Source organism: Salvelinus sp. IW2-2015, linkage group LG34 (assembly GCF_002910315.2).
Source record: "Salvelinus sp. IW2-2015 linkage group LG34, ASM291031v2, whole genome shotgun sequence".
Classification (NCBI taxonomy): Eukaryota; Metazoa; Chordata; class Actinopteri; order Salmoniformes; family Salmonidae; genus Salvelinus; species Salvelinus sp. IW2-2015.
This window is the reverse complement of record NC_036873.1, coordinates 3800718-3828442: the sequence shown is the minus strand read 5'-3', so window position 1 is coordinate 3828442 and position 27725 is coordinate 3800718. Positions and strand designations below refer to the sequence as shown.

General features: G+C 44.9%; 3 protein-coding genes across 6 annotated transcripts in view; 2 read left to right on the top strand and 1 right to left on the bottom strand.

Moving 5' to 3' along the window:
* LOC111958407 (uncharacterized) overlaps positions 1-7384 on the top strand; it is a 28896-nt gene extending 21512 nt beyond the window's left edge. The window contains exon 7 of the mRNA XM_023979663.3: positions 913-7384. Coding sequence (XP_023835431.3) covers positions 913-1839 — 927 coding nt within the window. The 3' untranslated portion in view covers positions 1840-7384. The remainder of the gene's footprint in view (positions 1-912) is intronic.
* The window catches only part of LOC112067942 (uncharacterized), a 539689-nt gene that overhangs the window by 475380 nt on the left and 36584 nt on the right, over positions 1-27725 (bottom strand). The window lies entirely within an intron of this gene.
* On the top strand, positions 16432-27447 carry LOC111958324 (uncharacterized). Of its 2 annotated transcripts, XM_070437181.1 has the most exons (8): positions 16432-16515; positions 16719-16961; positions 17329-17459; positions 17632-17805; positions 20808-20960; positions 21351-21462; positions 21689-21816; positions 23249-27447. In XM_070437181.1, exons 2-8 carry the CDS (start codon positions 16727-16729, stop codon positions 24155-24157), a joined length of 1842 nt encoding a protein of 613 aa, XP_070293282.1. In that variant the 5' UTR covers positions 16432-16515; positions 16719-16726; the 3' UTR covers positions 24158-27447. The 2 variants fall into 2 exon arrangements, with proteins under 2 accessions (XP_070293282.1, XP_023835318.2); XM_023979550.3 differs by having other exon boundaries at positions 16447-16961.

The window sequence follows — 27725 nt, the reverse complement described above, 5'->3', positions numbered from 1 at the left end:
ATTTTACAATGTAGAAAATAGCAAAAAATGAAATAAAAACCTTTGAATGAATAGGTGTGTCCAAACTTGACTGGTACTGTATATCTATTTTTAGACCTACAATTTCAAAATCAAATAGCTAAATAATCCACGGTATGACCATCTTAGAACAATAATAACCCCCCAGTCTTAAACTCTAGAGAAATAATATTTATTTGAGCATTTTGTCACTCGATAATGAATTAACAGTAGTTGTGAATGTTTTGACATTACCTTTGAGCTGTAGCTTGTCTTTGATCAGGTATTTTATTTGGAGCTGGCTGAATTCCAGACTGGCTGCTAGGTCACTGAGATATTTGTGCACACATTTTTGTTATTGTACATTTACCGCTTATTCTCCCCAATTTCGTGATTTCCAATTGGTAGTTAGTCTTGTCCCATCGCTGCAACTCTCCTACAGACTCGGGAGAGGCGAAGGTCGAGAGCCATGCGTCCACCGAAACACAACCCTGCCAAGCCGAACTGCTTCTTGACACACTGCTCACTTAACCCGGAAGCCAGCCGCACCAATGTGTCGGAGGAAACACTGTCCATTTGCACACAACTTCTAGCATTGATAATTTCTTGTTGATGGGCTGTAGTACATTCCAAATCAAATGTCCAAAGATTCGTTTATGCATCTTTTCGCTCCTTGGGGAGCTTGTTCTGATGGTTAATGTTTTCTAATCATAGAAAGAAAAATGGGTGTGCTCAGCTCAAATGTTCATAGTGACAAAAGTTCTGCGGGTGCCGCTGATGAAGGCTGCCGGCGAAATGCATCCATTTGTTCTGGCCTCTGTTGCTAAACATGACATTTGAGCTGAGCACGTGTGTACAGCAAATTGTTTCTTATATAAACCTAAATATGCTCTTCTGTACAATTTGTGTTTGCAGTCTGCAGTCCATGAAGACCTGCAGATATCAGGTGTTACTGGCGGGAGAGACTGGACCTCTGAGGCGGCTGGACACAAACCTTGGCCTCAGATCAGGATAGTGGATCAGGAGCTGTCACGCTTCCTTCCCAAGTCGGAACCAGGACCCAACCATGAAGGAAAGAGACTCCACCACTACACAGAACACAACCAGTGGACAGGGGGACTGAACACCCTCAGTCCTGGTGGTCATCAGAGAGACAGAGGCTCCAATCAGGGATCCAGTCTGCAGCCCAGACCCTTCTCTTCACAGTCTCAGTTCAGGGATGAAGCAGGACCTGGGGCTGATAGAGACATACCCTCCTGTTCCTATGATACAAACACCACAGTATCCATGATGAACAAAGCAGGTCACCCTGGGCTTCAGCCTTCACAGAGGGTGGTGGGCGACCCCCCTGGGGGTTGTCTTTCAGGAAGTCTGTCTTCTTCAGGGTCTCGTCTAATGCCTGGTGACTGGGTTCATAGAAGTCCTGGACCTGGGTCTAGCCTTCCTCAGTTACCTCATGGTTACCCCACCAATACAGACAGGGTAAGGATGGGCGTTCACCACGAGATGTACCTTGCTTATAACACAGCACACAATCCCAACAACACCCAAACAATGACAAGAGGTCAAGGAGGGAGCTCAAAGACTAACCACCTGAGGGCGGTGGCTCCTGCTTCTACCTCCTCTGGTGTCATTGGGAGGCTGAGCTTTAGGACAGACGCAGACAAGCCGTACGCCTGCCCCACGTGTGGGAAGCGCTTTACTGAGGCGACCTATGTGAAGAAGCACCAGACCGTTCACACCAAGGAGAGGCCCTTCAAGTGCAAACTATGTCACAAGAGCTTCTCCTTCCTGACTAACCTTACCAGACATAGGAGTGTCCACAAAGGAGAGAAATCGTAGCAGTGTGGCTTGAGTTTTACACAGGGGATATCTGGGAACCATTCTTTAGCTGACATGACCAAAAGTATGTGGACACCTGCTCGTCGAACATCTCATTCCAAAATCATGGGCATTAATATTGGTATCGCCTTTGCTGCTATAACAGCCTCCACTCTTCTGGGAAGGCTTTCCACTACATGTTGGAACATTGCTGCAGGGACTTCCTTCCATTCAACCACAAAATAATTAGAGAGATCGGGCACTGATGTTGGGCAATTAGGCCTGGCTCGCAGTCGGCGTTCCAATTCATCCCAAAGGTGTAAGATGAGGTTGAGGTCAGGGCTCTGTGCAGGCCAGTCAAGTTCTTCCACACCGATCTCAACAAACCATTTGTGTATGGACCTCGCTTTGTGCACAGGGGCGTTGTCATGCTGAAACAGGAAAGGGCCTTCCCCAAACTGTTGCCACAAACTTGGACGCACAGAATCGTCTAGAATGGCATTGCATGCTGTAGCGTTAAGATTTCCCTTCACTGGAATTAAGGGTCCTAGCCCGAACCATGAAAAACAGCCGAACTTTACAGTTGGCACTATGGATTCGGGCAAGTAGTGTTCTCGTGGCATCTGCCAAACCCAGATTTGTCGGTCGGACTGCCAGATGGTGAAGTTGGACTGCCAGATTGTGAAGCGTGATTCATCACTCCAGAGAATACGTTTCCTCTGCTCCAGAGTCCAATGGCGGCAGCTTTACACCATTCCAGCCAACCTTTGGCATTGCGCATGGTGATCTTAGGCTTGTGTGCGGCTGCTCGGCCATAGACACCCATTTCATGAAGCTCCCGAACAGTTCTTGTGCTGACGTTGCTTCCAGAGGCAGCTTGGAACTGGATAGTGAGTGTTGCTACTGACGATTTTTACACGCTACGCGCTTCAGCGGTCCAGTTCTGTGAACTTGTGCGGCCTACCACTTCGCGGCTGAGCCATTGTTCCTACTAGACGTTTCCACTTCAAAATAACAGCATTTACAGTTGACCAGGGCAGCTATAGCAGGGCAGAAATTTGACAAACTGACTTGTTGGAAAGGTGGCATCCTGTGACGGTGCCACATTGAAAGGCACTGAGCTCTTCAGTAAGGTCATTCCACTACCAATGTTTGTTTATGGTGTGAGCAGTCCAAGTACTTTGAGGCTGTTCTAAAGCGGAAAGGTGGAATAAACAAGTCGGGAGCAGGTTTTCTTAAATTGAACAAAGTTCTCTATTGATGTCTTTCTTTCTTCTCAAACAATCCCACACAATCAAGGATGATCTCACAAGGAAAACAGAAGTCTTCTTCTTTACAGGAACAAGGAACACAACTTTTAACTATAACATAATTACGGCTGTAATGCAAGAAACCATTTGGCTATTCTGTTGTTATTGTTTCTCTTACCGGCCATCCACGTGAGGGGAGCATGGTCAGTAACGAGGGTGAAACTACGCCCGAGTAGGTAGTATCGGAGATACTCGAGGGCCCACTTAATGGCTAGGGCCTCTTTCTCTACGGTAGCATATCTCCATTCCCGATCACAGAGCTTTCTACTTATGAAGAGAATAGGCCTCTCTGCTTCGCCTTCACCCTGAGCGTCTATCTTCACAGTGAAGTCTTGGGAGAAGTCAGTAGCCTGCAGAACGGGATCAGAGCACAGGCTATCTTTTAGCAACTGGAAGGCGTCTTCCGTCTCATCCTTCCACGCTACACAGTTTGGCAGGTTTTTCTTAATGAGGTTTATGAGGGGGGTGGCAATGGTTGCATATCCTGGGATGAAACTGCAATAATATCCCGTTATCCCCAAGAAGGCTCGGACGTCCCACTTCGTCTGGGGCCGAGGCCAGTCCCGAATTGCCCTGGTCTTTTCTGCCTGTGGGCGTATTTTTCCATTCCCCACAGTGTATCCCAGTTATTCCGCTTCGGACAGACCCAGGCAGCATTTTTTTGGATAGGCTGTCAGCCCTGTAGTCTCCAGGCTCACGAGCACCGCAGTCGCAGGGGGTGGTTATCCCAGTCCTCACTGTGGATGACCACATCGTCTATGTACGCCGCTGAGTACTCTTGATGGGGCCGTAGAATGTTATCCATGAGGCGTTGGAAAGTCGCCGCAGCCACATGCAGTCCAAAGGGCATCCTCACATACTGAAAATGCCCCTCCAGTGTGGCGAAGGCAGTCTTTGGGCGGTCCTCCGGAGCTACCGGCACTTGCCAATATCCCTTCGTCAGTTCCAGGGTGGTGATGAACTTGGCCTTTCCCAAGCGCTCCAAGAGGTCATCCACGCGGGGCGTGGGACACGCGTCAAACGTAGAGATGGCGTTTACGCCGCTAATGTCATTGCAGAACCTCATACTACCATCGGGTTTGGGGACAAGGACTATGTTACTGGACCACTCACTCATAGATGGCTCGATCACCCTCATCCTCAGCATCTCCCTTACCTCGTTCTTTGCGTTGACTCGGCGTGCCTCCTGTAAGGCCGGATATGCACCTTCTTGCCGGGTTCGGTGTGGATATGTTTGCCCTGGGAAGGGAGAGAATACCCTGCCGAATTGCATAATCAGCTTGTCTAGCCATCTCGACTGCTCCGGCAGGAGAGTTTGGCAATAGCGCACCTGTAGTGGGGCCTCCTCTTTTTCCTTGTCCTCCACTGCCATCAAAGACACACCCTCTCTTCCATGGTACTTGTTCAGCAGGTTGATATGATAGAGTTGGACCTTCTTCCTCCTGTCAGGTTGCTTGATGCGGTAATTGACCAGTGAGATCCTTTCCTTTACCTCGTAGGGCCCCCTCCACTGTGTCAGCAAGCAGTGTTTGGCCGTGGGCACGAGTATCCGTAACTTTCTCTCCCTGGGTGTTGCTGACTTATCGTAGCCTTCTCCATATGCTCCTTTACCATGGGCCAGACTGCCAACAGGCGGTCCCGCATCAGGGGTAACATGTTCTATCGTCGACCGGAATGGGCTAAGTTTGGCTAAGTCGAGGATCCCTCGACATGGTCTGCCGTACAGCAATTAGAACGGGGGAAACCCTGTGGACGCCTGGGGTACTTCTCGCAGGGCAAACATTAAGTGGAGCAGAAGCATGTCCCAGTTTTTCCCGCTCTGGTCACCACTCTTCTCAACATGCTTTTAATCGTTTTGTTCAGGCGTTCGCACTAACTGTCTGTCTGTGGGTGGAATATGCTTGTATGTATCTGTTGAACCTGGTATAACCAACACAGGTCCTTCATCAACCGGGACATGAATGGGGTTCCCTGGTCGGTTAGGATCGTCTTGGGAAGGCCCCCCTTGGGAGAACAGCATGAACAATTCCTTGGCGATTCCCTTTGACGACATGTTGCGAAGGGGTATGGCCTCAGGGAATTTGGTAGCATAATCTACGACAACCAGGATGTATTCGTGTCCTCTGGCATTTTCGGGAGAGGTACCACGAGGTTCATAGCTATGCGTTCGAAGGGGGTCTCTATAATGGAAGAGGAATCACAGGTGTGGCCGTGGGGCCATACGCTGACATTGATCACACGTCCTACAATACCTGGCCACATCTTGGGTGACACGCCAATAGAACCTCTGCATGATTCTGTCGATCGTTTTTGTCCCGTGCCAGGTTTCCTCCTAGGACGTGGGAATGGGCTAGCTGTAGGACAGTATCCCTGTATGGTCTAGGCACCATTAGTAATTCCTGTTTTCCCCCCTTCGTTGCACGACCCAATACAAGAGGCCCCGCCTGATTGCATAGTAGGGAAGAGAGGGCTCTCACTTGATCCGTCGATATTTCTCCCATCGATCACCTTCACCTTCCTCATGGCATCCCGTAGGTCTGGGTCTCTATGCTGAACGGTGCTGAACTGTCCCTTTAATTCTTGGAGTAGGTCGACCTCGGTAAAGGGGTGTGGAGTTTGTTTCCCATCTCCGTCGGGGGTGCCCAGGAGAATCCCTTCCAGGTTCCCTCCTCTGACGGGGCTTCAAATATATCCCGTAGCCTCTGGTTGCTCCTTCCTTCCTCCGTCATGTATAACACTTCGCAGGTGTCTTCATCTGAGGTTTCCTGGAATAGCTGTTGGAGGCGTTGGGTTTGTATGTCTTCCTCTGCTCCAGAGGACGAGGCTACGTTTCCTCGGGCTTGGACTTGTATTTTTCTTTCTCTGCTTTCCTGCCCCCTTACGGTGGCCCGGACTTTGGCATGTGATAGAGAGACCTGATCCCCTTTGTACGGTGCGTACAAGTCGTCTGCCAAGCTCCTTGTATAGGGGACAGTCTCTACTGATCAATAATGGCACCTTCAGCTGGGGTACTTTCCCGGCCCTGACTGTACACCTTCCATTCAGGGGGAGAATGGACAGACTCACGATGGGATAATAGTGGGTGTCTCCATGGATACAGGACACGGCTACTTTGTCTGGTAGCAGTATTGCTGTGGTCACCATCTGCTCCTCCACTAACGGAACCATACTTCCGGAGTCGGGAATGGCTACCACGTCTCATCCTTCTATTCGAACTGGAATCTCTGGGGCTGGGGCTGTTTCTGCTAACCAACAGGGGCGATCCTGCCCTCTCGGACAGGGCTGTGTGGGGACGGGCAGCGAGGACTCAGTGGCCATGGCCTCGTCCTTTCTGGGACATTGTGGGGCATAATGGTCCGGAGACGGGCATTTATAGCACCGACCCTGCTGTGTGGGGGATGACTTCTCCCACGTCCGGAGCGGGTTTGGATGTTTTGGTTTTGGTGGCGGACGTCTCGGGGTTAATCGGGGAACGGTCTTGGCAGAGTCCTTCCGGTCCTCCTTGTCCCCTTTTAGCAACTCCCATGTAGATCGGTACGTTTCCACAGCCTGGGCTATTGATAAAATAATTTATATGTTTAAAGATAATGATTAAATAATTCCACTTTGAAACCATATAATTGTATGAAATGTATTAGAATCATAAAACTATAATCTGATGATGTGTGTAGTTTTAGTCAGAATTAGAACAAGGACCTTTTGTTCGTTTTTAGTATGTAAGCATGGTGCAAGTGTGAAACAAATGATAAGAGGAGCTATCGACAGACAAGCTGTACCTCTGTGTTCCTTACAGGACATTCTGTCTCCACCCGTGGAGGGGAGAAACTGTTAGGCTTGCAGAAAATTATGAAACATGTTGCAGATTAAACAATGTATCTGTGTAATGGAAAAACACCGACTGTCTGAGCAAGGCGTAGCTTAAGATTTTAACTTGTTTGTGTTGTGGCGCTACAGTGTGTGTTATAAAGACTGGGTTTGCATTTTTGATGTTGGAACGTTCCCGTGAATAAACATTTTGACTATTGTAAGCTGGGACTCTTATCTGTTTCATTCAACCAGAATCTTACAAACTCTGGGTTGCAGACTGAGTAGATTAATTGAAGTTTATGAACATCGATAACAAAATTCTCATAACAATTTGGTCCTTCGAGACGGATTCCAATACCTGTCCCTGTCATCCGAAGGTAACACGCCGAAAACCGTGCACGGGCGGGTCKTTGACCCGTAAATTAAAGACCTGTCCCCTGACATTGGGGTTCCATAACAGGCCGGTATATATATACGGGTGACAGAGACAGTGACGGAATCCTACCGACATTGCTTTTCCCAGTCTACAAGACAAGGTCAGTAAATCTTTATTCACGAATTTGGGGGAATATTTTAAGACATCTTGGACTTGAAATTCTAAACACCTAGAATTAATCAAGGATAGGAACTTAGGTATTCTAAACAGATTCACCGTGACGGTTTAATACTTTGTGTATTAACAAAATCAATCAGGTCCGCGAAGACCTGAGGTACATGTGCACGACCATAAATAAAACTAGCTTAATTGAGGTCTGTGAGAAAAGGCAGAGAGGTTATTAATTAACAAGGGATATAAAATAGGTGCTGTGAGAGGACGGTGATTTTGTGCAAATAGGATAACTTAAATGGTTAATTTATATGTGGTAAATTAACCATAGATCCGATTCAAAAGACATATCTAAATAAAGTCGTAAATTGAGGAGAGGAGAGGATATGAAATAGAGATAGGACGGTAATTCTATGCGAACAAAATAACTCAAGTGGTCAATTAACAAGAGTGAATTAACCATAGATCCGATTCAAAAGACAATACTGAAATAAAGTCCAAAAAGGAAGAAAGGAAAAGTGAAGCCTAATATAGCGGGGTGAGATACGAGATATTAACGAGTCAAAAGTCACAAGGAACAAGAGAAAAATAGGCTGCTAACTAGGGCCTTACGACCCCTGGAAAATAGCTTATAGTTGTAGACGTGTGAGACCTAATGTCCGATCGAAAGACACCTCTATAGATAAACTTTGAAGAATGGAAAAGCACACATAGGTTAAGAGATACACATAGATTGTGAGCATAGAGTGGGAGCACACACATAGGGAGTAGTGACATACACATCAATTGTGAGACACATAGATTGTGAGAAGAGATCAGAGTTTTAAAAGCACATACACATACAGTATATCACAAAAGTGAGTACACCCCACACATTTTTGTAAATATTTGAGTATATCTTTTCATGTGACAACACTGAAGAAATGACACTTTGCTACAATGTAAAGTAGTGAGTGTACAGCTTGTATAACAGTGTAAATTTGCTGTCCCCTCAAAATAACTCAACACACAGCCACTAATGTCTAAACCGCTGGCAACAAAAGTGAGTACACCCCTAAGTGAAAATGTCCAAATTGGGCCCTGTGTCAATATTTTGTGTGGCCACCATCATTTTCCAGCACTGCCTTAACCCTCTTGGGCATGGAGTTCACCAGAGCTTCACAGGTTGCCACTGGAGTCCTCTTCCACTCCTCCATGACGACATCACGGAGCTGGTGGATGTTAGAGACCTTACACTCCTCCATCTTCTGTTTGAGGATGCACCACAGATGCTCAATAGGGTTTAGGTCTGGAGACATGCTTGGCCAGTCCATCACCTTTACCCTCAGCTTCTTTAGCAAGGCAGTGGTCGTCTTGGAGGTGTGTTTGRGGTCGTTATCATGTTGGAATACTGCCCTGCGGCCCAGTCTCCGAAGGGAGGGGATCATGCTCTGCTTCAGTATGTCACTGTACATGTTGGCATTCATGGTTCCCTCAATGAACTGTAGCTCCCCAGTGCCGGCAGCASTCATGCAGCCCCAGACCATGACACTCCCACCACCATGCTTGACTGTAGGCAAGACACACTTGTCTTTGTACTCCTCACCTGGTTGCCGCCACACACGCTTGACACCATCTGACCATCATCAGACCACAGGACATGGTTCCAGTAATCCATGTCCTTAGTCTGCTTGTCTTCAGCAAACTGTTTGCGGGCTTTCTTGTGCATCATCTTTAGAAGAGGCTTCCTTCTGGAACGACAGCCATGCAGACCAATTTGATGCAGTGTACGGCGTATGGTTTGAGCACTGACAGGCTGACCCCCCACCCCTTCAACCTCTGCAGCAATACTGGCAGCACTCATATGTCTATTTCCCAAAGACAACCTCTGGATATGACGCTGAGCACGTGCACTCAACTTCTTTGGTCGACCATGGCGAGGCCTGTTCTGAGTGGAACCTGTCCAGTTAAACCGCTGTATGGTCTTGGCCACCGTGCTGCAGCTCAGTTTCAGGGTCTTGCCAATCTTCTTATAGCCCAGGCCATCTTTATGTAGAGCAACAATTCTTTTTTTCAGATCCTCAGAGAGTTCTTTGCCATGAGGTGCCATGTTGAACTTCCAGTGACCAGTCAGTATGAGGGAGTGTGAGAGCGATGACACCAAATTTAACACACCTGCTCCCCATTCACACCTGAGACCTTGTAACACTAACGAGTCACATGACACCGGGGAGGGAAAATTGATAATTGGGCCCAATTAGGACATTTTCACTTAGGGGTGTACTCACTTTTGTTGCCAGCGGTTTAGACATTAATGTCTGTGTGTTGAGTTATTTTGAGGGGACAGCAAATTTACACTGTTATACAAGCTGTACACTCACTACTTTACATTGTAGCAAAGTGTCATTTCTTCAGTGTTGTCACATGAAAAGATATACTCAAATATTTACAAAAATGTGAGGGGTGTACTCACTTTTGTGATATACTGTAGATCGTGAGAAGAAGCAGAATAACAAGGAAAGGTAATTGAATAACATGGGTAGTAAATCCTCAAAGGAGGTCCCGGAATTAACCGGGGATGAGAGGTAAATCTAATGCCCAAAATGGAGAAAGATGTACGAATTTGAGAGACGTCTAGATGTAGAAAAATTTGAATTAATGATAAAGTAGATACATAAGACATGTGTAGATAGTCAAGGGAAACAGCAGGTCGAGGGTTAGAAACCTGGCTGTCTGAAGCCCGGAAAAGAAGGTAAGAAGGCAAGTGTAGAGAAAGGGTGAGAGAAAGTTACAAGAAGGATATCAGCAGGGGAAAAATTATGTGTGTGTGAGACCTAATAACTTATCAAAAGTCACAATAGTAATTATTCCTAAATTCTGAGTAGGAGATAGAGAGAGTGAAAAAAGTCAAGAGAGGAAAGGAAAAGAGAAGATAAGGGGACATACAGAGAGAAAGAGAGAGGCAGAGACAACGAGAATCATCGCCGGAGAAATGCTTGGACCTTTAAATTAGGGCTATTTTCTGGGAATTGTCTCGGTAGTATGTGCCTTATTTTACGACTACAGACAATTATAAATAGGGTTATTGGCGAGGAGTCTTCATCAGTTCAATAGCTTTGGTGGTCCAGGGGTATAATTTTCACCTACCACACGGGAGATCCTGGTTCGTATCCCAGCCTATGCACCAATTGACTAAATTCTGGGTTTCTGATTGTAATTCAACTATTGATATATTTTGCCTGGAAAGGTATGGTTGTTAGTGTTTGTTTAAGATATAAACTGAACGTTTTAATAGCTTGTTTAGGTTAAATTGAAAGACTAATTCATTCTAAATAATAGCGAGGCGATTTCGATGTAGTACGTTGTCTGTTGCCTAAATGGTCTGCTGGAATAACGTATTGAGAATGGAATCGTTTTTAAATTACTGAATCATAGAAGAGACAGTTACCTAAATCTAATGAATTCTAAATAATAGCGGCGAGATAATTGCGATAGAGTTGTGCACACCGAAATGTGTTTTTTTATTCTTATGGATTGACTGATGTAGGTTATAAATTTGCCGAATTACATGTTACTTTTAGTAAGTCTTGGGCATTTCATAAGTGTGAAGCCGAAAGAGAAGAGGAAGTTGATATTTTTTTATATTTTTTTATCTTACGATAGAGGTAAGGCAGAACGTTGTTTGAGTAGGGGTTATATTTTCGCCTACTGGTAAGAATAGGTGAGCTAATTGTGCTCGCTGGGCTATATATTTGGCTGTAAGGGATTCAGGTCTGAATAGTTGAATGGTAAAAAGTTTTGTGATAGTTTCTGGTTATTGATTCTTGGTTTGATTGTTTAGGTAACACCAGTGAATTTGAGCAGGAAGTTAATGTATTCTAACATTATAATCTGTTTCCATTACGTGGAACAATGTCAGGTCAGTAAAGTGGATTGCAGGTTGAGTTAATTTTATTTTACAGGGATAGTGCACATTAATCACAGTTGTGTGTGTCTAATGGCAGGGCATTCCTATCAAGCACTTTGAGAGACTGTTTGCAGACAGACTGAATAGGTTTTAATGTTGTAAAGCAAGCTTGGGCCCAACTAGTCAAGTAGTATTTTAAGTGGGGGAGTATCATAGATTTGAAGTACAGTTTTGCTACCTCTGTAGTCAAACAATTTCGTATAAATCGGAAATTAGCTAGGTTGAATTTGGTTATCTGAATTACCTTTTTCACATGCTTTTTAAAAGAGAATCCATTCCATGTTGGAATCAAGTATGATGCCAAGGTACTTAAAATCAGATACCACCTGGAGCTTCTCCCCTGACACATAGACATCTGGCTCAGTAGCATCTGTTGCCCTCTTTTTGAAGAACATGCAAACAGTTTTTTTCACATTGAGATGCAAACACRAGTCACTAAGCCACTTTGTAACCTGGACCATTACAGTAGTGAGTTCTTGTGCAGCTTGTTTGCTCTTTGCATGCACATATATCACTGTATCATCTGCATACATTTGAACTTCAGACCCAGTACAGACAGAAGGCAGATCATTAATGTACAGGCTGAACAGGAGGGGCCCCAGTATTGACCCTTTGGGCACGCCCACATCATAGCTAAGAGTGGGTGACAGCTCATTGCTCACTCTGACACACTGAGTTCTGCCTTCAAGGTATGATTTCATCCATCTCAAGGCATCTGGGGAAAAGTTGAACTTAGACAATTTTATGATGAGAATCTCATGGTTAACAGTATCAAAAGCCTTCCTTAGGTCCAGAAACACAGCCCCAACAACGCCCCCATTGTCCATCTTGGACTTCACATTTTCCAGAAGAAAGCAGTTGGCCGTTTCTGTGGAGTGTTTCGCTCTGAAGCCAAACTGCATGGAGTGTACTGTGAAGGGGCTGTTGTTTTGGTGGGCAATCAGTTGTTCTGCTACACACTTTTCAACAACCTTTGACACCACAGGTAGTATACTAATGGGCCTGTAGTTACTCACGTAAGCAGGGTCGCCCGATTTAAAGATGGCCGTTATTATGGCCGACTTCCATACCCTTGGAGACACCCCGAGACCAATAGATGTGTTGGTGACCTTAGTAATGGGGCCAATGAGTGACTCTTTGTAGTTTTTAAGAAAGGTAGACTCCAGCCCAAACACATCTTTGGCTTTAGAGTTCTTTAGTGAGCTAATCACCTTGTTCACCTTTGACTCAGAAACCTCCCTTATGATGAAGACAGGTTGAGTGTCATTTACTAGCACTGAGCCCAAGAAACCAGTGGAGGGGTTCTGTGTCAGTACCCTGACAGAGTCAATAAAGTAGGAATTGAACGCTATTGCTATTTCAACTGCATCCTGTGTTAGATTGTTATTCACCATGATTTCTAGTCTTTTTGCAGTGTTACTATGGTATTTCCCTGTTAACTTTTTTAGATTCTCCCAGATCAATTTAGAATTTCCCTTTGCTTCACCAATTATGTTAATAAAAAAGTTTGCCTTGGCCTGTCTGATTTCTTTCATCACCTTATTTCTCAACATGGTAAACCTACGTCTGTCATGCTCTAATTTGGATCTTACGACTATTTTTAGAGCATAATCTCGTTCTTTCATCAATTTCCAGATTTCTCCATTTAGCCAAGGCTCTTTTGGCCAGGTTTGGATTTGATTTTCTTTAGGAAACCATTTATTGTAGTCTGGATTGCGGATAGAAAAACCTGACTATCAGCTTCCACGTCTGTATAGGATAAGAGATTATTCCAGTTAATTCCCTTAATTGCGTTTTCAAAATAGTTTAATTCACTCTTAGGTATTCTTAGTTGATCCGGCTTTCTAACAGTAGAGAGGTTAAACCTGCTCTTAGACAGCTTTCTGGCTATAAGTGTCAGATTATGATCAGATAGCCCAGTAACCATATTGAATGATTTAGTCACTATCTCTGGTTTATTACTGAACACCAAATCAATCTGTGTTTTAGAGCAACAAGTCACCCTGGTTGGCCCTTTAACTAGCTGTGTAAGGTCAAAGGTATTAGTGATCCGTTTGAGGGTTTTCCTACAAGACTTGTCTTCATAATTAATATTAAAATCTCCCATTAAGATGACCTCTTTCCCAAAATCACATTCCCTAAGCATGTTATTAAACTGATCAAAAAACACACTTTTGGTGGAAAGTGGCCTATACATTCCAATAAGGGTAAAAGACATTTGGGGAGACAGTGTAACGTTCAGGCCAATACATTCTAGTTCATTATCACATGACCACTCAATTTGTTTACATCGGATATGTTCTTTAATGTAAATCATCACACACCCTCCTCTTCCTTCAATCATGTCTCTCCTGAAAACATTGTAGCCAGGCACAATCAAAGCATCATATGGAGAGTTTTTATGGAGCCATGTCTCTGAGGCAGAGGAAGTCAAGGTTGGAGTCTGTGAGTAGATGTTGAATTTGATCACTTTTTGGAATGACACTACGAATGTTCAAGTGCCCCCCTAGTAGTCCCTTGGGCTTAGCTCGTGGGTCCCAGATGACTCGAGAGTGATTGACACATTGAAAAAAGAGGCTGAGTATTAGTATGGTAGGGTGCTATGGTTATTAATTGTACTGCATTGATGGAATGTAAATCCCAGAAAATAGATGTGGTAGTGGCAGCAGGTGTAAGAGATTTTAGTGCAGAACATCTACAGGGGGTTTAAGAGAAGGCGACAGGGGTTCCATCCTCCAAGGCTGTTGGCCTGGAGTAGGATCTGGTAGGGTTAAAGTAGTGGGATAGGGGTGGTGGGGTTTTGGGGTATAGTGGTACAGTTTAAGTCGGAAGTTTACATACACATTAGCCAAATACATGTAAACTCAGTTTTTCACAATTCCTGACATTTAATCCTAGTAAACATTCCCTGTCTTAGGTCAGTTAGGATCACCACTTTATTTTAAGAATATGAAATGTCAATAATAGTAGAGAGATAATTTATTTCAGCTTTTATTTCTTTCATCACATTCCAAGTGGGTCAGAAGTTTACATACACTCAATTAGTATTTGGTAGCATTGCCTTTAAATTGTTTAACTTGGGTCAAATGTATCGGGTAGCCTTCCACAAGCTTCCCACAATAAGTTGGGTGAATTTTGGCCCATTCCTCCTGACAGAGCTGGTGTAACTGAGTCAGGTTTGTAGGCCTCCTGGCTCGCACACGCTTTTTCAGTTCTGCCCACAAATGTTCTATAGGATTGAGGTCAGGGCTTTGTGATGGCCACTCCAATACCTTGACTTTGTTGTCCTTAAGCCATTTTGCCACAACTTTGGAAGTATGCTTGGGGTCATTCTCCATTTGGAAGAATCATTTGCGACCAAGCTTTAACTTCCTGCCTGATGTCTTGAGATGTTGCTTCAATATATCCACATAATTTTCCTCCCTCATGATGCCATCTATTTTGTGAAGTGCACCAGTCCCTCCTGCAGCAAAGCACACCCACAACATGATGCTGCCACCCCCGTGCTTCACGGTTGGGATGGTGTTCTTCGGCTTACAAGCCTCCCCCTTTTTCCTCCAAACATAACGATGTTCATTATGGCCAAACAGTTCTATTTTTGTTTCATCAGACGAGAGGACATTTCTTCAAAAAGTACGATCTTTGTCCCCATGTGCAGTTGCAAACCGTAGTCTGGCTCTTTTATGGCGGTTTTTGAGCAGTGGCTTCTTCCTTGCTGAGCGGCCTTTCAGGATATGTCGATATAGGACTTGTTTTACTGTGGATATAGATACTTTTGTACCGGTTTCCTCCAGCATCTTCACAAGGTCCTTTGCTGTTGTTCTGGGATTGATTTGCACTTTTTGCACCAAAGTACATTCATCTCTAGGAGACAGAACGCGTCTTCTTCCTGAGCGATGGCTGATGGTCTGCATGGTTCCATGGTGTTTATACTTGCGTACTATTGTTTGTACAAATGAACGTGGTACCTTCAGGCATTTGGAAATTGCTCCCAATGATGAACCAGACTTGTGGAGGTCTACAACTTTTTTTCTGAGGTCTTGGCTGATTTCTTTTGATTTTCCCATAATGTCAAGCAAAGAGGCACTGAGTTTGAAGGTAGGCCTTGAAATATATCCACAGGTACACCTCCAATTGACTGAAATTATGTCTATTAGCCTATCAGAGGCTTCTAAAGCCATTACATAAACAGCTTGGAAAAATTCCAGAAAAGTAAGGGCACAGTCAACTTAGTGTATGTAAACTTCTGACCCACTGGAATTGTGAAATAATCTGTCTGTAAACAATTGTTGGAAAAAGTACTTGTCAAAACTATAGTTTGTTATCAAGGAATTTGTGGAGTGGTTGAAAAATGAGTTTTAATGACTCCATAAGTGCATGTAAACTTCTGACTTCAACTGTATATACACTGTGTGCTGAACATTAGGACACTGCTTTTTCCATGACATGACTGACCAGATGAAAGCTATTATCCCTTAAAAATGTCACCTGTTAAATCCACAATCAGTGTAGATGGAGGGGAGGAGACAGGTTAAAGAAGGATTTTTAAGCCTTGAGACATTTGTGTGTGCCATTTAGAGGGTGAATGGGCAACACAAAAGATGTGTCTTTGAACAGGGTATGGTAGTAGGTGCCAGGCACACCGGTTTGAGTTTGTCAAGAACACTGCTGGCTTTTTCACGCTCAACAGTTAACCATGGGAATCAAGAATGGTCCACCATCCAAACGACATCCAGGCAACTTGACACAAATGTTGGAAGCATTGGATTCAACATGGGCCAGGATGCCTGTGGAATGCTTTCAAACCCTTGTAGTCCATACCCGACTAATTGAGGATGTTTTGAGGGCACAAGGGGATGCAACTCAATATTAGGAAGGTGTTCCTAATGTTTTGTACACTCAGTGTATGTGTAGGGTTGGATGGTGCAATTTCTGTGCCCCCCCCCCATTTTTGTGACAAAATGTGCAATTCACACTCCGATCTGTAAAAGGCAGCAGCAATAGGTTACGCCACACAGCTTCTAGCCTACCGGAAACGCATACGAAGAAGAAAGGGAAGTGAACAGTGACCAAGAAACAATTTCCACGTTAGCGTTTTTGTTGTTATTTAGACGTTTATTAACAACCTGTAACTCATAATATGACTCATTTAACTGCACAGCATCGAATACTTACCCCATGTGGTGTTTAATTCGCTCTAGAGACAGAACTTGGTTGATATATGTTATCTAGGTAACGCTAGCTAAGCTGCTAACAATGGCTAACTGTATGGTTTTTCACACTCAAATAGCCTCCATTATGGAGGTGCTAGCGAATGCAGCCGTGGCAGAGATCTGTAAACTCGTGGACGACGATTATGCAGTGTTTCGTTTGGAAATAACTCAAAGCCGGAAAGAAAACAGGGCATTGCGGAGGAAACTACTAGAACTGAAGGTGGCACGGGAGCGCGCTGAGAGGACAATGCGAGAGCGCGTCCTCGCCAGTCGTCCCAGTAGTGTCAAGATCCTTGACCGATACAGAGGAATGGCAAGAGGTACGTTTTGCTGCGTGGCCTGTCGCGGATTATAAATAGCCCAGTGCCTGACGCCCTGTTACCCTCTGTTAAAATGTTACCCATAATTGGTTCTTGGTCAATTTTTGGACTGTATGCAATGATTCACCTGATTACTTAACAATCTTGCGCAAGGAGACTATCATATTCTAAACATTGATTTACTGCATTGACTATTTACTCAAAAACAATGATGCATAATACATTGATCAATACAATAAATGGTTTTCCAGGAAGTTATGAGAAGTGTTACCTTTGATCCTTGCCAATTGTAGACATTGTTAATAGTGTACAGTATAGCATTGACAGTAGCTAACTTAACCACCTCTTTCACCCCAATCACTCTCAGGTGAAGGACATCCCACTGGAGGCCAAAGGAGCTTTGTGAAGCCAGCGGGACACAATACATGGAGAGATGACCAACCAATCACTGTTGATGAGGGTGGTGGAACCTCAAACCAGCTCGTTATTGTGATCGAGGTTAGTGTAAAAGTGTTTCATTACAAATTACAGTTACTTTGGAAATCAAATGTGGCCCATTTATTTCAGAAAGGCTCCCCTCAGCTATTCACTTGCTTACATGTACATCCTCATTTATCTGCATAGGGGAGCTTGATGAAACTTCTCTACAACATTGATATCCTTGTGTCAGTCTGCAGATGCAGAGGCTGCAGGTCCTGGGGTCAAGCAGGAGAGGTCTGAAGGTGAGGAGGACCCATGGCACAGCAGAGACATCCAGACTGGAGTAGCTGGAGCACCCCCTGTAGCCACGGAGGACCCCACCACCGTCCCAGCGCAGCCCAGGATCAGATGCAGCATCACGGAGGTCAGTGGAACGCAGAACGCCGTCCTCAAGTCAGAGACCAAGACTTTAACTGTAACACACAGGCTCTTAAACACAGGATCTGACCACAGATCAGACCCAGAGAGACTGGGCTGTCCTCCTGCTCCCGGCTCAGAGTATTTACCGGTATTTCACCATAGTCAGAGGATGGTTCATTCCCGTGGTGATAGTGATGTGTTAGACACTGGCGGTGATGATCCGTCTTATTCTTACACTACAGAAATGGACCCTGGCAACATGCCCTTGGGATTAGAGACACAGACTAATCTGTCTAGACGGGACTGGAACCAGTACAGTAGTAGTGTATACTCTGAAGGGCGCCTAGATAAGGAAGGGGAGGTTATAGTGGTAGATGAAGTGACTGTGAAAGTGGAGGGCGAAGCTCCTCCCACATGGAATGCAGATAGTCACCTTGGAGACGGACACTCACAGGGCAGAGATTTCTTAGATTACAGGGAAAGCTTAGAGACTGATCTAAATGTCACCACCCACTCCCCTTTACACTTGTTCGGGGATCTAGACCCGGTGTCCACATCGATGGGGCCTTCCGATTCACACAGCCACGTCCTTTTCGATCAGGTATTGAACTCAAACGACAGGGCTAGAGTCCCGGCTCAGGGAGGGGGAGCCACATCAGGCAATAGTAAAGAGAAACGGTTCCTCTGCATGTTCTGTAACAAAGGCTTCAGCTGCCTCCAGAAGGTGGAGAGGCACCAGAGGGTCCACACAGGGGAGAAACCCTACAGCTGTACCCAGTGTGAGAAGAGGTTCTCCCGCCAGGACCATCTGAAGATGCACCTGAAAGTCCACACGGGAGAGAGGCCGTTCGCCTGTACGCACTGTGGGAAGAGGTTCTCAGAGAGGAGATACCTCAGGATACACCAGCAGAAAAACCATTCTACTCTATAGCATAGAAAGTAACCATTCCAAACAATCTTCTGACTTTTAGATCAAATGGCATTTTTTTAAATTTTAAATGTTGTCAGCAGAAAGATCCACAGATTGTCATATTTAAGCCTAAAAAGTCTTTCATATTATTTGTGCTGTGTAGGCAATATGATGTTCAAACTTTCCCTAGAAAATTAGTGAGAAAATGTTATCATGTTCATGCTGATTTAGTTGAGAGGTATGTGTGGTTTTCATATGGTGTATTTAACACTTGTTTGTTTAATAAACAAAAAATGTAACTTTTTATTCTAAGACTTTCATTGACTCTAGACCCACACACTAACAAACACCTACTGTACATGTTAAAATAGTTTAGTCAGGTTTGTCTGATGACTTGACCAACAACGTCATATTTACAGTACCAGTCAACTTGACACCCACTCATTCAAGGGTTTTCCCAATTTTTTACTATTTTCTACATTGTAGAATAATAGTGAAGACGACAAACTATGAAATAAAACATATGGAATCATATAATAACCAAGAGTGTTAAATAAATCAAAATATATTTTAGATTCTTCAAAGTAGCCACCCTTTGCCTTGATGACAGCTTTGCACACTCTTGGCATTCTCTCAACCAGCTTCACCTGAATGATTTTCCAACGATCTTGAATGAGTTTCCACATATGCTGAGCACTTGTTGGCTGCTTTTCCTTCACTCTGCGGTCCTACTTATACCAAACCATCTGAATTGGGTTGAGGTTGGGTGATTGTGGAGGCCAGATCATCTGATGCAGCACTCCATCACTCTCCTTGGTCAAATAGCCCTTACACAGCCTGGAGGTGTGTTCGGTCATTGTCCTGTTGAAAAACAAATGATAGTCCTACTAAGCCCAAACCCGATGGGATGGGTATCGCTGCAGAATGCTGTGGTAGCCATGCTGATTAAGTGTGCCTTGAATTCTACATAAATCACTGACAGTGTCAACAGCAAAGCACCATCACACCTCCTCCATGCTTCACAGTGGGAACCTCGCATGCGGATATCATCCGTCCACCTACTCTGCGTCTCACAAAGATACAGCGGTTGGAACCAAAGAGCTCAAATTTGGACTCATCAGACCAAAGGACAGATTTCCACTTGTCTAATGTCCATTGCTTGTGTTTCTTGGCCCAAGCAAATCTTCTTATTGATGTCCTTTAGTAGTTGTTTCTTGTAGTGGCAATTTGACCATGAAGGCCTGATTCATGCCGTCTCCTCTGAACAGTTGATGTTGATGTGTCTGTTACTTGAACTCTGAAGCATTTATTTGGGCTGCAATTTCTGAGGCTGGTAACTCTAATTAACTTATCCTCTGTAGCAGAGGTAACTCTGGGTCTTACTTTCCTGTGGCGGTCCTCACGAGAGCCAATTTCATCATAGCTCGATTGGTTTTTGCGACTGCACTTGAAGAAACATTCAAAGTTCTTGAAATGTTCCAGATTGACTGACCTTCATGTCTTAAAGTAATGTAATTTCTCTTTGCTTATTTGAGCTGTTCTTGGACTTGGTCTTTTACCAAATAGGGCTATCTTCTGTATTCCCCCCTACCTTGTCACAACACAACTGATTGGCTCAAACGCATTAAGAAGGAAAGAAATTGCACAAAATAACTTAACAAGGCACACCTGTTAATTGAAATGGATTCCAGGTGACTACCTCATGAAGCTGCTTGTGAGAATGCCAAGAGTGTGCAAAGCTGTCAAGGCAAAGGTTGGCTACTTTGAAGAATCTCAAATATAAAATATATTTCGATTTGTTGAACACTTTTGGTTACTACATGATTTCATGTGTTATTTTATAGTTGATGTCTTCACTATTATTCTACAACGTAGAAAATAGTAAAAATAAAGAAAAACCCTTGAATGAGTAGGTATGTCCAAACTTTTGACTGGTACTGTATGTCTCCCATGAAGTAATTCTGTAACTACAGTATAGGACTCAAACATAGTGGGGATGGGTAAACACTCCATATTGAAAGTGTGTTTTATCTGTGTGTATATGTACATACCTGAGGGAGTGTATGTATGTAATCTGTATAAGCTGTCTCTTCCAGGATGAGGGTCCAGAGGTGCTGCTGGTGAAGGAGGAGGGATGTGAGGAGGGTCTGGAAAACCCTGAGGGGACCATTGTCATGGAAGACAACCAGACTACACCTCCTCCTGAACCCCCAGCTGAGCAGCATAGGACAACACACAGTCTCACAGAGGTAAGCCCACTGTAAACTACAGTCTGAATGTTATTAGGTCAGTGCCCGTATCCACAAAGCCTTTCAGAGTAGGATTGCTGATCTAGGTTTAGTTTTGCCTTTTAGATCATAATGACTAATATTATATAGACAAGCGGGGACCTGATCCTCGATCAATTCTCCCACGCTGAGACTGTTTATTGATAAGGGCCCAGGTCTTGATTAATTTTGTCTTAAGTGTGGGACCATGCCTTTCAATTATCAAACCAATAGTGTCAAGTAATCAATTCAACAAACACGTTTGTGTAGTATCACATCAATCCCTCATTGCTCAATCAGAAGATGCTCCATAGCAGGGTGCTCATATCAGATTTCTTGATCCAACATCCTCTCACTCTGTATCTCTTACAGTCAGTAGACATGGAGGATGGGAAGCCTGATCTGCTGCTGGTCAAAGAGGAGACGATAGAGGACGGACCAGAGAGCATTGACCTGCTGAGTGGACTAAAGATGGTGGAGCAAGGTAAGATAGAAATACATTTAGCCTACATACAGTAATAGATCTTCAATGGGAATAGTGACGCACCTGGCTATTATTTTTTCTTCACTCATAAAATGAAATCAGTAAAATGTATGTTTACATACTAAAACACACAATGTATGAACTTCACCAGGTAATTGACAACAACAAAAAACTCCATATGTACAGTTCTCTGCCATGTTTGTAAAGTCTATTTTGTAACCTTCAGGTGATTGGCTGGATAATAACAGAGGAGACTGGGCGGCCATCTTGGACTTCCAGACCCCGACCGGTGCAGCTAAGGTTCCAGGGGACAACATCACTGAGCAGGCCAGGACCAGTGACGACATAGTGGAGGTCAGTGGATGGGACAGTGTCCTCAACTCTGGGCTGGGGAACAACACTGTTAACCACAACCAGAAACAGTCTGTCGAACACAAAACAACGACCAAACTTAGTATCCATGACAACAGATTGTCTGAGGCAAGGGTGAGGTGTCGATTTGGTCTGCGGGGACGGGGAGGTGTCGGTATGTGGCGGGAGAAAACAGACACAGACTCTGCTAGCGATGCTCCGTCCTGCTACTATAGTTGTGATTCACAGAGACTGATGGCGCCTCAGGTTAACCCCCTAACAGGTGCTGCCTTCAGCCTGCCTTCTATAGGATCTAGCAACTGGAACATGGACCCTGCGACAACACAGACACTTCTTGGCCTTCGTTCTCCTCACACTCTCCTAATGTTAAACCAGACCTCAGACAATGTCAGTACCTCAACATTAAATAGCTACACAAGCCCATTGACAAATAACAGTAGTAGAGACAGAATCCGTAAAGGTGGCAGCGCCACAGAGAGGCAGTTCCCGTGTTCGTTCTGTGGGAAAGCCTTCAGCTTCCCCCAACAGGTGAAGATTCACCAGAGGATTCACACGGGGGAGAAACCATTTGGTTGCCACCTGTGCCAGGGCAGTTTCTCCCAATCGTCCAGCCTGAAGAGGCACCAGAGGGTCCACACAGGGAAGGAACCCTACAGCTGCCCCCAGTTTGAGAAGAGGTTCTCCCACCAGCACCAGTTGAAGATGCACCCGAATGGTCCACACGGGAGACATGAACTAGTTACTTTGTAGTCAATTAGTTTGGTTTTAGAGGTATAGGGAACTGGATGAGGTGAACTGAGGAAAGAATGAGTATGATGAGGTAGAGTAGATGATATGGTGATGATTTCTATAAAAATTCTTCACTAATGAAAGTTACAACCTTATCCTGTTGGTTGATGCTGGTGTTTTATAATGAGGAAATTATAGTGCCTTAATTCATGTTTATTTGGCATGAAGTGGTGAAGCTGTGAGTGTAATGTTTAACCTTTACCATAGTATTCTAAAATTAATTTTATCATTGCGAGGGTACCAGATTTACAGAAAATGTTGTGTTACCATAGTGAGAAAAGTTATTCTACTTGTCACGTATCATTTTGTGCAATAAAAGTACTGTTCTTCAAAGTTGATGAAATTTAATACAAAACTGAGTCTGTGCTGACTGACTTGGTTATTTATGGATCATTGCAGGGACTGAGTTTCCTTTATCTCAGTTGAACCAAAACATACTTAATTCTTGAATCAACGCATATGGAATTTTTATAATAAACACCAATATTGTTAGGTACAGTATTTCAATCAGTGTTAGGGATGTGTTTGACTGTGGTTACCATTTTATAATGTCATGTTTCTGTATGTACAACAAAGAGTTTCTTATATAAACCTTTATGCTTTTCTGTTCAATTTGTTTTTACAGTCTGCAGTCCATGAGGACCAGTTGATATCTGGTGTTGCTTGTGGGAGAGACTGGCCCCGGATCAGAACCCTGGGTCCGGAGCCATCGCTCTTCCTTCCCGGGTTGAAACCAGGACAGAACCACAAGGGACAGAGACTCCACCACCACACAGAACAAAACCAGTGGACAGGTGGACTGAACAACCTCAGTCCTGGTGGATATCAAAAAKACAGAGGCTCCAGTCAGGGATCCAGTCTGCAGCCCAGACTCTTCTCTTCACAGTCTCAGTGCAGGGATGATACAGGGCCTGGGGCTGATAGAGATCGACCCTCCTGTTCCTATGATACAAACACCACAGTATCCATGAGGAACAGAGCAGGTCACCCTGGGCTTCAGCCTTTACAGAGAGCAGTGGGAGACTCCCCTGGTGGTAGTCTATCAGCAGGTCTGTCTTCTCCTTCAGGGTTTCATCTAATGCCTGGTGACTTGGTTCATAGAAGGTCTGGACCTGGATCTAGGCTTCCTCAGTTACTTCATGGTTACCCCACCAATACAGACAGGGTCAGAATGGGTGTTCATCACAAGAGGTATCTAGCTTATAACACAGCACACAATCCCAACAATACCCAAACAATGGCTAGAGGTCAAGGAGGGAACTCAAAGACTAACCACCTGAGGGTGGTGGCTCCTGCTTCTACCTCTAGTGTCATTGGGTCACAATGTGGGAGGCTGAGTATTAGGACGGACGCCGACAAGCCATACGCCTGCCCCACATGTGGGAAGCGCTTCGCTGATGCAAATTATGTGAAGAGGCACCAGACCGTTCACACTAAGGAGAAGCCCTTCAAGTGCAAACTATGTTACAAGAGCTTCTCCTTCTTGACTAGCCTTATCAGACATAAGAGTGTCCACAAAGGGGAAAAATCATAGCAGTGTGGCTTGAGAAGTACACAGGGGATGTCTGGGAACTATTCTTTAGCTGAAATATAGTTCTCATGTGAAGTGTCTTGGGGTAAGAGGATAATTAATCACATACCCCTCATTAACTTGTAATTTAAAAACAGGCTTGTGTAAATACTTGTTTTTAAGAGACAGTACATCTAGGCTAGAACAAAGACAGTTTAATATTTACCTTACTGAGGTAATGTAAATGGAATAAAGTAATTATACTTTTCTAAACAAGTCTGCTCTCAGCTTGAAAGATACAGTACTTCTCATAGGAGATTTGATGTGTAACAAAATAAGCAGTACCATACTTCCAAGAACAGCACGCATCCATTTTTCATTTAACTGCACCTTTGAACTATGATGCCAACCAATAACGAAGGTTACGTATGTAACCACGGTTATGTGAGCTATATGGATCACTCCAATATATTGGTATCACTACGTGGTGGAGGGATACATCCGAGATGAGGATTTACAGATTTACTCCCGTGTACGGCTGGGGTCCGCCCTTATATATAGACCCCATGGCCGCGACACACGTTCTCTACATAATTTGAGGCGCCACTAGCACCGTAGAGGATTGGAGTAACCCATATAGCTCACATAACCGTGGTTACATACGTAACCTTTTATGTTTCACTATATTGGATCACTCCAATATATTGGTATACCCGTACCCGATTTAGTCGGTGCTAGAGGGACCTGCAGCGGCGAAGTCCCAGCGTGGGATCGAGATGCAAGAGCCGTCAATGTGGAAGGGGGCTCCCGGCACAGTCCCGGGACGAGGCGGCGACGCCGAGGACTGCTGAACAAACCACAGAGGGAGGTGCCACATTTACCCGATAGTACCTAGCAAAGGTGCAAGAGGAAGCCCAGCTGGCCGCAGCACAGATATCAGCGAGGGGCACTCCTCTCAGTAGAGCCCAGGACGCAGCTACACCTCGTGTTAATTGTGCCACCACAGATCCCAGCACTGGCCTGCCAGCCAGACGGTATGCTGTCGTAATCGTGTCCACGATCCAGTGAGAGAGCCTCTGCTTTGATAGCCCAGGCATCAGGACTCTCTTACCATAGCAGACAAAGAGCTGGTCTGTTGTTCACACTGACCATATCTGCTCCACATAGGCAGCCAGTGCTTGCACAGGGCACAGCATGCCGGAGGGAGGCCCAGACTCCCCCGCCACTGCCGGGGGGTCGTAAGCAGACAGGATAAAAGGGATGTTCGCATCCCTGTCTGACAGAACCTTCGGGAGGAATGAAGGGTTGGGGCGAAGAGATATACTCCTCCCACCGGGGTCAGATATAGCAGCCAAATACCCTCAGTGTAGAGGCTGCCAAGCCCTCATCCAAACCAGACTGCAGGTATTGGAGGACATACTGCACCACGCATGACTCGGGCACAACCTCAATACCAGTGCACCAAGAGCAGAACAACCGCCAGCGCAACTGGTATGCCGCGGTTGTAGCCGGTGCCCTTGCCCGTCTGTGTTGACCAGCTCCCGGCGGCACATCCTCAGCATCTCCACCCCACCTGAGAGAAAGGAGCGACAGCGCCACCTCAACAATGCCCTGAGGCACTGTGCGGTGGCGCTTCGGGTGCAGCCGGTGTGAGTTGAACCACCATTGAAGAGGCCGGATTTGAAGCAGGCCCAGGGGAATCAGCAACAAGGCCGCCGTCAGCAAGCCCAACAGGCGTTGGCAGGTCAAGGCGGATTCTACCCACCCCTGCCAAAAGTGGTTGAGGCAAGATAAGTTCACCTGAACCCTTCTGGAGGGCAGGCGTGCTCATGAGGACTGAGTCCAGCTCCATGACAATGAAGGCCACCCTCGGGGTGGGCGTCAGATGACTCTTGTCGTTTACAGTAATGCCCAGCCCGCCGATGTGGGTCAGGAGCATGTCTCTGTCTGACAGGACCTGGGTCCAGACAACCGTCCAGATAATTGAGGATCAACAATCCTCGGGACTGTGCCAGGACAGCATCCATGAACTTTGTGAAAGTGCGGGGTGCCAAGGTGAGCCCAAAGGGAAGATCCTGAATGGAAGATCCTGAATTCGTAAGCCTTCCCTTCAAAAGCGAATCGGAGGTACTACCAATGAGCTGGGTGAACAGGACTCTAACGAAACACAAGTACGACAAACCACCTGCGGAAGAAACACATCAACCGTGCGCAGCAAGTGGAGCACTCAAGAGGAGGGGCTGGCCACGTGGCCAGCTGCAAACAGCCAGTGAGTTTACTTCCATGCAAGATATTAATACACTTATTATTATTAATACACTTACACATATTACACTTACCAGTGACTTATCAAGCGAACTTCAGGAAGTTTGTACCTCAAACCATATGAACGTCCGCCGAGAAAATGAAAGAGAACGTGTGTCGCGTCCATGGAGTCTATATATAGGGGCGTACCCCAGCCGTGACACAGGTGTACACCGGAGTAAATCTGTAAATCCTCGCCTTGGATGTATCCCTCTGTCGCAGAGTGATACCAGTATATCGGAGTGATTCAATATAGTGAAACATAACAGGGTATTGTGGAGTAAACTACAGCTGCTGGAACTGAAGGTGGCACGGGAGTTCGCAGAGGACAATGACATCCCAGTAGTGTCAAGATCCTCGGTATCTCCTCCAATACCGAGGAGTGGAATGGCCAGAGGTTCGTACATTTTGCGGAAGGCCGAGGCTGACTTGTGGCATTTCCACTAGTTACCACAATCACAAAGTCAATATTGTAACAATTTATAAACACAATAATGTGCTTTTTGATCTTAATTTCCGGTTAGGTTAGGTTTAGGTTTAAAATCACATTTTAAGAAGATACATTGTAGAAATAGGATGGGGGGGTGGGGTTATGACTTTGTGGCTTTGGTAACTAGTGACGACCAGGTTGCGGGGCCTCTTGCGCATGTGTGACTTGCATGGATCCATGAGCACCAACATGTGACGTTCATAGGAGCATGTCAAATGAAAGCTGTCTATATTTTTCTGAAATTAAGGCATATATACATGTTCACTAATTTTCCAACCTCAAAATGTTGAATAAACAAAAGCTTTGATTTCTTGTCAAACAGATGGATAAGGGGCCTTAGAAAAGGTCTACCAGAATGTCTTAAAAGGTATTAGAAATACATCAAAACACGATGATGTTGAAGACCCATGCCAACATTGCCTTGTGGATTGAAATTCCGTTACTAAAAACCCATATCTTTAAGATATTCTCTCCCTCATGAGGAGAGAGGATCAAATAAAAGTTCAAAAGTAATAAGTGAAGGTAGACCTATGAATTATTTATTGTTTTTACTGATATCAATTTTGTTTCTGAATTATTAAGTGATTAAAACTCGATATATAAAATCACTAATGGAATTTCGGCAATTGAATTGGCTGCAATGAGAAATCCTAGTTGTCACAAACCACAGTCGAGTCACCTGCTACTGTCCTCCCAGTGACATACTGTTATGTTCAGCTGATAACTGTTTTCTTTCTCTTTCTGTCACCTGGTGGTCAAAGTAAGTGTGTGAATAGTCTGGACCATGTGTGAATAGTC